The 11,935-nt window shown below is 36.9% G+C and overlaps 1 protein-coding gene across 1 annotated transcript in view; it reads right to left on the bottom strand.

Moving 5' to 3' along the window:
* The window catches only part of ube3d (ubiquitin protein ligase E3D), a 119,880-nt gene extending 108,231 nt beyond the window's left edge, over window positions 1-11,649 (bottom strand). The window contains exons 1-4 of the mRNA XM_057328632.1: window positions 11,612-11,649; window positions 3,064-3,154; window positions 2,629-2,844; window positions 991-1,060 (exon numbers count right to left, since the gene is read on the bottom strand). Of these exons, the coding sequence (XP_057184615.1) occupies window positions 991-1,060; window positions 2,629-2,844; window positions 3,064-3,154; window positions 11,612-11,631 (397 nt within the window). The 5' untranslated portion in view covers window positions 11,632-11,649. The remainder of the gene's footprint in view (window positions 1-990; window positions 1,061-2,628; window positions 2,845-3,063; window positions 3,155-11,611) is intronic.
* Window positions 11,650-11,935: the final 286 nt, after the last annotated feature.

Consider the following 11,935-nt stretch of genomic DNA (forward strand, 5'->3'; position numbering starts at 1 on the left):
ATTCCATGTAAGGTGACCCGCGGTGCATGTAGATAGAAATAACTCATTCTAAGATAATAAGGACATAACGCTTCATTATGTAAAGTCTTTATACACCTCTAAAGACATTATTATAGTTATGTATATTATATTGCATTACTGTCAATAGATCCTCAAAAAAAAAAACATTGGACCTATAAAAAATATCTCTATTTGTTTTAGATTTATTTTAAAGCTTATTTTGTTTATTTTAAATAATTTTAGGTTATGTTGAGGCCCCCTTGAAATAATGTCATGGTTGAGAAACATTGCCTTTTTTAAGCAACATAACCAACTGCTAGCATTGCATTTGATATGTCAAGTCTATGAAATTAAATCGTAAAAATATAGTTTCGAATAACAGTGTGCAATATTTATTGTAGTTTTTTAACATAATATTTTGTATATCTCCACTTTTTCCAACCCAAGGGACACATCTATCCGCAGAGGTCGCCAAATCACTCTTAAGAGCCACAAGCCTACTTGAATTTAAGGGACGTGTTTACATTTTCAGTTTTGGCACAACCAAATAAACACAGAAGTGCTAGCTAAGTTTTCTTACAAACTGCACTTTTGTTCTTGTAAGTACACAATAACATCTGACAGATGGCTTTCATCACTAGCTATTTTTCTAGCATCTTCGACTATGAGTTCTGAGGGCTCACAACCCATGTCCAATGAAAAATAGTCCAGCTTTGAAAAATGTGTCTTATAAACCTGTATGGGTGAATGGCCTGATTACAACTGGCCAGATTTAAATACCAGAAAGAATACATCTCCTCTAAAAAAATCTATGAAACTTCTATGTAAAAATTCTTGCCATTTAGCAAAGTGGCTGTGATCAAAACAAAGACACACAACAGACTAAACAAATGTGTGCACAGTGATTTTCCATGGGCAAATCCTCCAACAAAGCTAACAGTATCGTGAAGGACCCCACCCACCCCTCCCATAGTCTCGCCCAGCTCCTACCATCAAGAAGATACTGGAGCATCAGAGCCCGCTCCGCCAGACTGCTCAACAGCTTTTCCCCCAGGAAGCCCTGAATTTGTAGCATTTGCATATAGACTGTAGTATATTTATAATCACTCTCTCAGTAAATTAGTAGGTTAGTTTGTGTATAGGTCTATTCTTGTTTTTACTCCACTGTTGTATGTCTGTATTTATGTAGCACTGCGGTCCTGTGAGGCACGACATTTCGTTCCACTGTATGTCCCCACATGTAGCGGAATGACAATGAAGCTCAACATGACTTGACTTGAAAAACATGATTCTGTTATAATCATGATGAAGACATGCAGACACAGAGCAATAATCAAAGAAACAGTTCTCCCAAAACCAGAGAAACATTCTCTCATCATTTACCTTATGTCATCCCAGATGTAAATGCCTTTCTTCAGCTGAGTAAAAAATACGCCGGCTGTCATTGCCTTTGACATTTTGATCTTTGGGGGAAGTTAACTGTTCCTTTCATAATCAAATATATTTTCATAAAATATAAAACATAGCTTGCTATACAGCAGCTCCATCTGGTGGTATGAAAACAAACTAACTATACATAATAAGTTTTGTAGAGGTAGGAAAGACAATTTAGATAGCTGCTCTCCATATGCTTTGCACATGATGAACACAAAAACATGAGTGAGAACAACATCCATGAGTCATAACAAACACAGTAACGGTACCTCAGTGATAAAGCAGGTTACGTCAGCACTTAAACCGCTGTCATCCGTGAAATGCTGCTCAACAGTTGAATCACACGAGTCATTAACAATGTTTTCATTTTCATCTGTGCATTCAGACTCTATAATCAGATAGATCAGACAGAAGTGGACACATGTTAGTGTGTCTGATAAATCAATACAGACTTCACCAACGTTCATTAACCAAAGCTTAAAGAGACAGCACACATAAAAAACGTCACTTCAAACCTGTATGACTTTCACAAAAGAAGATAGTTTGAAGAATGTTGGTAACCAAACAACACTGGATCTCAGTGACTTCCTTTGTACGAATACAAAAGCACTTAGACATTTTTCAAAATATCTTCATTTGTGTTACACACAAAAAGAGCGTTATGTACAGGTTTTAAACAACATGAGGATGATTCAATTATGCACATTTTTATTTTTGGATGAACTATGCCTTTAAAACCGAATCAGTACCTTTCAAAGGCTTGTAGTGGTTGAGACTTGGAGTGAAGCCGCAGGCTCCTCTGACTGATGAGATGCAAAATGAAGATCTCTCACATTTACTTGCTGATCTTCTTTTCCAGTTCCCTTGCTTGATGAATAAATGAATATGAATAAATTGCACTAGAATAAAACATCAAATTGCATTTTTAAATATGCAATTTAACAGTGATGAGAAAGATAAGGCACACCCACTTTTGTTCGATTTCAAATAATAAAACAATGGATATACTGTACAAAATTAGAAAAGTATTTAAAAAAAATGTACGGTCATATTAAGTGTGACAAACTAACAACCGAGTGAACCTGAGGAAAGAACTATCCTTATCCATCCAACAAAGAAAACACCCCATCAGGTCATTTTGAAATGGCTATGAAAGATGAATTTAGGTTTGAGAATGGCTGTATTAGTGTTCACCTCATCTAGATGTTCACGGGTGGACTCATGACTTGTGTGTTCCTCAGATAGCTGATTCTGCACCAGTGAAGAGGAGCTGGATTCTCTTTGGTCCTCGTGAACTCTTCTCTGAAAACACTTTCCCTCAGTGGATCTACACACATCATCTGATCCCATGTCCAACTTTGATGGGCTGAAGGTTTTCTTTGCCTCCATCAACTCTGAAAGTGTAACTCCCTAGAAACAAGATTTATTTTTACAGTATAATATGGACTATTTCACCTGGCGTATACTTTGGATTATATGTGGATTACCATCAACGTTTGTTTACGTTGACATGTTATGCTGAAGTCGAGTCAAATAAAACATACTTCAACTTTAACGTATAATTCTAATAAAAACACTAGAGAAGTGGCATATTCTGCGACATTATCAGTTTTTATGTTTGGCCAACACCTGTGTAGCTCTGCGAGTCCGTCTGGCCTGTCGTGATTTGGCCTTCCTCTGAGACTCCGCTTCATCATCCCTCACTGGGATCATATGGGTCCTGAGACATGACACAAGAAGGACAGTTACATCTGTCACGTTTATATACAGTAGTCATTCACATGACATCGGTTTTGTTATGAGAAATGTTCTGTGCTCAGTAGAAAAGAACCCTGCATTCAGCAAACCAGCGGCATCTTGTATTGCCTTCTCATAAGGGCAGTTAATCGCTCTCCCGCTCATTCTCCTTCACAACTCCTTCCTGGTGGAACATTCTTCCTAACTCAGTCCGGTCAACCACATCTCTCACAACATTCAAAAAACTACTTAAAACCCATCTCTTCTGTGAATACTTGACAGACAAATTAGAAAAAAAACACTAACCTCTTTCTCTCAACAGGTATTGGTCTAGCTTTTGCTGAAACTAGTAACTTTGTATTAGCACGTATTCAGTGGTGCAAAAAATGGGGTATGCAGTATATGCATATGTGCAAGGGGGGGCGCCATTGTGCTAAAATATTATTTAAAGTTTTTTTAATAAAACGTTATAAATAATAAAAAATATAACAAAAAAAGTCATTAGTCAATGTTTTAGTTTCACTTTTGTGTAGCATTTTAAACGAGTTCAATAAATATATATTTTATTTAATCAAGTTATTATGTCAGCCAATCACTCTTTGACAGTCTGACCAAATGGATCGAGCAAAGAAACTTCCCAAAGCGCAGAACAGAACATGAAAATGAAAAACAAGTCAATTGACAAGTAAAAACAATGTCCAAGTGGATAAATATCGATTATCATTTCATCTCTGTAAGTCTTCAAGTTATTTAACGTTAGTTAATATAATACGGTAGTTCATATAATAAAATACCAGTTCATCTCTAGGCCTACATCTTTGTCGCTTATAAACAAATGGTTGTTAAAGCTGTTAAGTCTCCCACTATCACGCATATAAACTAGTTATCGGGTTCTTCATTAAACGTCGGACGCGTTTTCCCCATATGACGACGCGAGCTGTGCAGTTTGAACGTCAGGCCCGTGTTCTTCACATAACGCGAGCAGATGCGTCTTCTGCAAACAGCGCGCAGCACAGAGCACCGGAGAGATTGCGCGAGGAAAGTGAAACGCGCAATGATTGAAATGATGACAGAGACAAGAGCGCAAAAGAACGTTTGTTAAAGCCACAATATAGAAGAATTAAGTTATGAAATATCCAAAAATCACTTGCACAGTGTGATATATTTTATGCAGTTGTGTATTTACATTATCCCAAATGTTCCCAAGAATGTGCAAATCCAGAGAAATTCCTATTTAAAATAATATCAGTGACTTAATATCCGGTGCTCCGCACAACCCTCAGTTTCCGGTTGAAGAAACTACGGCAACACGCAAATGTGGAAGTGGTTATACAGCATCTGGGACGCAGCATCTGTTGTTCTGTTATTATGGATCACGATTACTCTTTGGCAAGTAAAGGAAACCAATAAAAAAGCGTAAACGTAGGCCAAACGAGGCAAGCAGGTTTATGGACAAACGAAGAAATAAAACAAGGATTAATATCAGCGTGGCGTTTTCTAAATGGAGAGAGCAATTGGACTCGACAAAGACTCCGCTCTCGCGTGTGTTTTAATAGACAATTAAGCACATTTTTTATTGTACACGAAATACTCATGCACAGATTATTTGAATAGTTATGAATGCAGTTACCCTATGAAAAACAGTATACAGTGAGGGAAATAAGTATTTGATCCCCTGCTGATTTTGTAAGTTTGCCTGCTTACAAAGAAATGAAGGGTCTATAATATTTATGGTGGGTTTATTTTAACTGATAGAGACAGAAAAATCAGGGGGATAAAAAATATATATATTAAAAAAATCAGGGGGAAAAATGTTATATAAAGGTTATAAATTGATTTGCATTTCAGTCAGTGAAATAAGTATTTGATCCCCTACCAACTAGCAAGAATTCTGGCTCCACAGATTGGTTATGTGCCTATATGGACCGCAGATTAGTCCTGTCACTTTAAGAAAGTACTCCTAAATCAGCTTGTTATGTATATAAAAGATGCCTGCCGACAGAATCTGTATCTTCCATTAAACCTCTCCACCACCATGGTCAAGACCAAATAAGTTTCAAAGGATGTCAGGGACAAGATTGTAGACCTGCACAAACCTTGACTAGGCTACAGACAGAAGCTTAGTGAGGAGGAGACAACTGTTGGTGCGATTATTTGGAAATAAAAGAAATACAAAATAACTATCAAATGCCCTTGTTCTGGAGCTCCCTGCAAGATTTCACCAATGGAGTAAAGATGATCATGAGAAAGGTTTAAAGATCAGCCCAGAACTACACTGAAGAAGCTTGTTAATGATTTCAAGACAGTTGGGACCATAGTTAGCAAGCAAACCATTGGTAACACGCTATGCCACAATAGATTGAAATCCTGAAGCACCCGCAAGGTCCTCCTGCCCAAGAAGGCCCGCTGGCTCGTCTGAAGTTTGACAATGAACATCAAGATGATTCAGAAAAGGCTTTGGCGAAAGTGCTGGCACTGCTGTGAGACCAAAATGGACTCCTGTGTTTGGAGGGAGAGAAATGCTGACTGACGAGAACCTCCTCCTCTTAACTAGATCACTGAAGATGGGTCGTGGATGTGCCTTTAGCATGACAAAGACCCAAAACATATTGCCAAGACAACCAAAGAGTGGCTTAAGGAGAAGCACATTAAATGTCCTAGCCAGTCTCTAGACCCTAGTCCTATAGAACCTCTGTGAAGGAGGCCAAAACTCCAATTTGCTGAGCGACAGCCAAGAAACCTTAAAGATTGACAGATGAGTGGACTAAAATGTATCCTGACACATGTGCAAACCTGGTGACTGTCTGACCTCTGTGCTTGCCAACAAGGGTTTCTCCACCAAGTAAAAAGTTATGTTTTGCTCGGGGATCAAATACTTATTTCACTGACTGAAATGCAAATCAATTTATAACCTTTATATAACATTTTTTTCCCTGATTTTTTTAAATATTCTGTCTATCAGTTAAAATAAACCCACCATAAAAATTATAGACCCTTCATTTCTTTGTAAGCAGGCAAACTTACAAAATCAGCAGGGGATCAAATACTTATTTCCCTCACTGTATGTCGCACGAAAATATGTAGCCAATAACGTTACTTCTAAATACTGTGGGTTCGTTCCAATTTACTTTTTAAACGACGACTGTATGACTGTTTTAAACAGGTAAAACTGTGTAGCATTACGCTACAAAATCAATTGACAAAGTCCAATATCAGTCGCGGGCTAATGTAGCATTACAGTCCACGTTTCTTGCAAGCTACTTCATTACGATGACAAAATAACATTCATTCATTACCTCGTCTGTGAACATGATGGGCGATCTCCATACGCCTCTAGATAGTGAAAACGACATGTCCCATAATTCCACTCTCCTGCATAACGTCATTTAGCTTCGCCTTTTGTTGTTGAAAGTGCGCCATCTAGCGGTCCAAATATTCCATATTGTGGCTTCAATAACCAGTAAAGGTATGTTTAACATAGGCTATTTTATTGTTGTGTTTTTATTAAATATTAATGAACCACAAACTAAGCATTCGTTTTAAAGTAGGCCTAAGTAGGAAAAAACAAAGACCGTTTGTTTATTTGTGTTGTACAACGCGAGTATGTCATGTAATACGTCTTATTCGTGTTATTCTGGTAATAATAAATAATGTTAATAATACTTTTTGTTGAAGGAAAGGGAATAATCTAAATGTATAACTTTGAAGATCAAAATAAGTTTATTTCCTCACCAGCACATCTCTAATGGGCTACAACTCGATTGTTATTTGGGATATTTAAAGAAGTTTTATTGTTTAAAACTGGACAAGCTTTTTTGTTAAAGGTTTTAAATGTCAAGATTCTAGACTACATACAGTAAGTGAAACTCAGTTTTCATAGAATACAATAAATAGCCTTATTTGAGGTTTTATTTAGTTATATAAGCAAAAGATCAAATAAAAAATTGTTTAGCCTGTTATCCGATTAATAAAAAAAACAATGATCAAAATAATCATTAGTTTAAGCCCTAATTTATTGTGTATGTCTGAACATTTGACTACTTTTTGCTCCTTTGTTTCATTATTTTTCAGATTGTTATTTATCTTTTCAGAATTGTGTATCTGTTACACTGTGAAGCAGTTGGAAAAGTTTTTCTGTAAAAGGAAACCTTTATGCTTCTGTTATAGATGCAAATCTGATTGTCACCATCACATGATGTAAAATATAACTAGAATGACTCCAAAGGAAATATACAAATTGTCTGCAGATTTTTTATTTGTTGTGTGTTTTCTATATTGGGGAGGCCGATGGGGGGGATGCCAATACTGATCTCGCATACCCCTCAGAAAATGTGCAGTTACGCCCCTGCACCTATTGTATTATTGCTCCTGTATGACATATCGCTTATTGCTCCCTGAACTCTTTGTAAGTCGCTTTGGATAAAAGCGTCTGCTAAATGACTAAATGTAAATGTAAATGTTAGTATGTTTACAGACTGTAGTACACAGAATGACCTCTGGGGGAACGCTAGAAACTATTTGTAATAGGGGAACATTACCATTGTAAGAACAAAGGCCTCATACTTAAATACTTACAGTGTGCATGTACGCACAGTCAAGACTGTCTGTAGTGCATACCTGTCATCATTTGTGTACCACAATCCGGGAGGGGGGTGTACTACTGGTTGGTTGTGCAGGGCAAATAGGGCACCCCTCTGTTATAAATCATTTTAAATCTTTTAACTATATCCAACATAACATCATTTTCATATCAAATTCTTAAATGTAAATCTAAGAGACTGTTTAATGCAGCTCACATAACACGTTTTTTGTAAAAGCAAAGAACGTGTAACAACAACAACAGCTAGTAGACTCTACTGTATCTACCTGTTGATGAAACGATCTGTCGTCTTCAGTGAGCGGACACAGACTGTGAGGAGCGGGCGTTAAATGGAAAACGCGGAGTGGAATCTGCGGACCTTTAGCGGTGTAATAAGAGAAAGTTTTTCGCGGGGATGTGAATCCTCTTTACTCCACTTCGGCTACCATTCTATTTCGCCTACCAAAAGGCGCCAGTCTGTGAGGGCAAATGGGCAGAGGCAAACCCAAAAATACAGCATTCGTCACCGGAACTTACGTGAGCCTGCGTCATTTGCCGGACAAACAAGCCTCAGGTTCACGTGCAGTCGAGGGATTAATATATCTATTAAACAAACGCATCGATTCGCTTCAGAAGACCTTTTACTGACAGAAATGTATATTTGGCCTATACTATCTTTTGAATTTTTGATGACTAGTTGTGTACTCAGTTTAATACTATTACAGTACATTTAAAAGTGGGTCAGTTTAGTGCCAAGTAGTATCTATTGAAGAAGTACGCTTACTGTACAAATATACTACATTGATAGTACATTGATCTTAGTATACTTACTATATACTTGAACTTATAATTAAAGGGGTCCTATTTTGCCTATTTTTCAAAGTCTTTATTATGTTTATGATGTTGTCACGACTTTCGTGGGGTGAAGAACCCAAGCACAGGCAACGGCAGTGAAGGGGTTAACAGATATTTATTTACACGAAAACACAAAACAAAAACCCACGAGGGGGTATCGAACAGGAACTAAACCAAAACAGAAAACAAAGACTTCCCACGAGGGGGCAAAATGAAAACAAGACAAATAACCCAAACTACAGGACACGACCAAACGTCATAAATCATAAAGCACAAAACTCACGAAACACGAACAGGGCAAGGACTAGGAACACGGGTGAGAGCACCAACATAATCCACACATACGTACAATCCACGAGCACAAGACAAAGAAACAAGAGGGTATTTAAAGGGAAGACAAACGAGGGATAACGACACGGGGCAGGTGTGGGTAATCAAACACTTAGGGAAAGATAACGAGGAAACAAGAGGAATGGGGCCAATGACAAGACACTGGAGAGAACGTATATTACTGTCAAATGGACAATAATATGTTTCTCTCCACACATAACCAAAGACTTTGTCATGGCTCTGCTACAGGACCAAGAAAAACATGACTAAGGAAGCAGAGCCATGACAGATGTGCTAAACAATAGGTGTTCATGTTTAAATTTCCAAAAAAAATGCTTTATATTTGACATATTTCACCTGTGTTTTACACTGTCATCTACATTCTCAGAACACAGGCTGTTGAGTACCTGGTTCTGTGAAGTACCTCCTTCTGAAACACTCTTATTGGTCAAGCTGAGCCAGTCATTTGTGATTGGTCTACTGCTTAGAGTGTGTGTTGAGATGTCCCGCTCATTACCCTATCCATGTTCAAGGGGGCAGGGTCAATGTAAATTTTGGGATTCATGATGTCACTTGGCAGATGTTGTTTAGTCTCAAACAGATATACTACTTACTAACTAAATTCTAAGAAGTGAAATTCCATCAGACCTCCCCTTTAACATGCTTAATAACTTAACTTAACTTAACTTAAATTATACTTTTTGTGAGAGGAGTCACTCAAAAAAAAATCATAACAGTAACAATAGCGAACAAAATAACAGTATATGTGTTCAAATTCTATAAACGTGTTAAGAAAATCCTTGTGAGAGGCTCAATGATAATGTGGGTCCATATAATAACTTTATGTCCATCCAACAAAGTGCTGGCCTTTTGAGGTTTTAGCATTACAACATTGTTTTCATAAGAATTAAGCTCATGGCCCCATTTTTGTTCTCTATGGTGTTTCTTAGTAGTTTCTCATCAGTTCAAACAATAATTTTTCACAGCTGCACAAATGAGAATAATACAGTTTGTTTTATTTAAAACAGCACAAAGGCTATACAACAAATACTTCTGTGATACTAAAAAATTTTTTGGTATTACAGTAATTAGAATATTTTCTAATATTGTCATAAAAATGATTTTGTCATGAAAAATAACCTAAACATGATTATGTGGTATATCAAATGAAGTCTTTTTCTGAACAGATTGCACCAGCATGCTGAAAAAGAAGGTCAATATGTATAAGTATAGAATTTCTCATCTGAAAGCAATCATGGCCATCGAGAAGACATCCAGTCCCATAGAGACGAACAGAAAGCAATGAGCAAGCACTCTGGCTAATAGCAAATCAGACCACTTAGCACTCTGCATGTTTTCTCCACCCTTCCTCTCCAGCAGTGTATTGATGGACATGTGGTCATGAGTCAGTGAGAAATACACAACACAGCCACAGGGAGATATCAGACCATTATTGATGTGATGCTACAGTACAGAATCCTGTCTCTGTGCTGCTAAAACAATGCACATACCAAGAGCCTGTTGTCTAACCACATCTATACCAAAACATGAAATTGAATGTACAATGAATTTGTAATCATGCACTGTAAAAAATGATTTAGCAGTTTAGTTGTTTCTACTCAATTTTCTTAAGTTGACTCAACTTGCAGTTTCTGAAATTGTTCATTCAAATAACATCTTAAGTTTAACTGTCTCAACTAGTTTGTAAATTGACTTGACAAGAGTAGGCCTATTTGTCACCTCGACTTAAAAACACAGGTTGAGTCAATTCTCTAGCAATCACATTCACGTTCTTAGCATTTACCGCGAGATCTTGTGCAGCACAAAGCTGACTGAAGATGTTCGTCGGCCATGATGGAAACTGCTCGACTGCTCAACAACAATTCTGCAAAACTTTGTTTGTATAAAAACTCTATTTTGTGCATATTACCAATTAGGATGTATGCAATTATTATATACAGAAAAATAAAATTTGATATATACTGTATAATGAGAAGTAAATAGCATAATAGCTGATATTTCAAATAATGGCTATTTATGAAAAATATATAGTTTTTTCAAAGCAGCATTCACAGTTAAGCTCCAGTCTTTACTTCCAAATTTAATCGGTTACCAGGTAAATTTAGCACAACAACCATAATGTAGTATAAAAGATTGTTGATAAAAAATAAACATTTAGTACCTTTAAAACAAGACATTTGGTTTCAATATCTGGTACAAACACTATATAAGCTGTCATACCGTGATCACCAATATATCTTGCAAGTAAAAAAGTTGATTAAATTATTGATGTAGTGTGCTGTAGGTTTGATTTGCACATTTACACAGAATGGACCATTTTCACCTATCACTTGCAAAAAGATGCCATTTTGTGCCATTATGGGTTAGTTATTTCATGACATTCAAATTAACACTAACAAATCCCTTCAAGTCTTTAAATCCATATCTCTTATATTTGGCTATGAGCTGAAAAAGTTGTCCAAAAAAAGCTGTCGCAAAGACTTCATCTCAAACCAAACCTCAAATTACTCAAGTCCACAGCTAGCACACTAAACAGTAGCAAACATCTATACCAAAGATCTCACATCACATCAGAAAGATACATGTGATAAAGGAATGGAATGCTGCTGTTATAGTAAAGATAAAGCGGATAAGAGATTAGGTTGTGTACTGTACCTGAGCAGACAGTCCTGCATCCTTCAATCTGGCTTTATGAGAACAGAGCGAAGAACAGACTGCAGCGGTTATGGGATATGAGGGGCGGGCCAGGACAGAGGATAAAGTGACATTCAAAGGCAGATGGTAAATAGCAGAAGAACAGATAGTGTCCTTAAAAGAAAGATTTATAAAGGCTGCTTAAAAAGTATTTACATTTACATTTTTCTCCAAAGCCACTTAGGATCCTACAGGACCAAGAAAAACATGACTAAGGAAGCAGAGCCATGACAGATGTGCTAAACAATAGGTGTTCATGTTTAAATTTCCAAAAAAAATGCTTTA

Source organism: Triplophysa rosa, unplaced genomic scaffold (genome assembly GCF_024868665.1).
Source record: "Triplophysa rosa unplaced genomic scaffold, Trosa_1v2 scaffold60_ERROPOS690268, whole genome shotgun sequence".
Lineage (NCBI taxonomy): Eukaryota > Metazoa > Chordata > Actinopteri > Cypriniformes > Nemacheilidae > Triplophysa > Triplophysa rosa.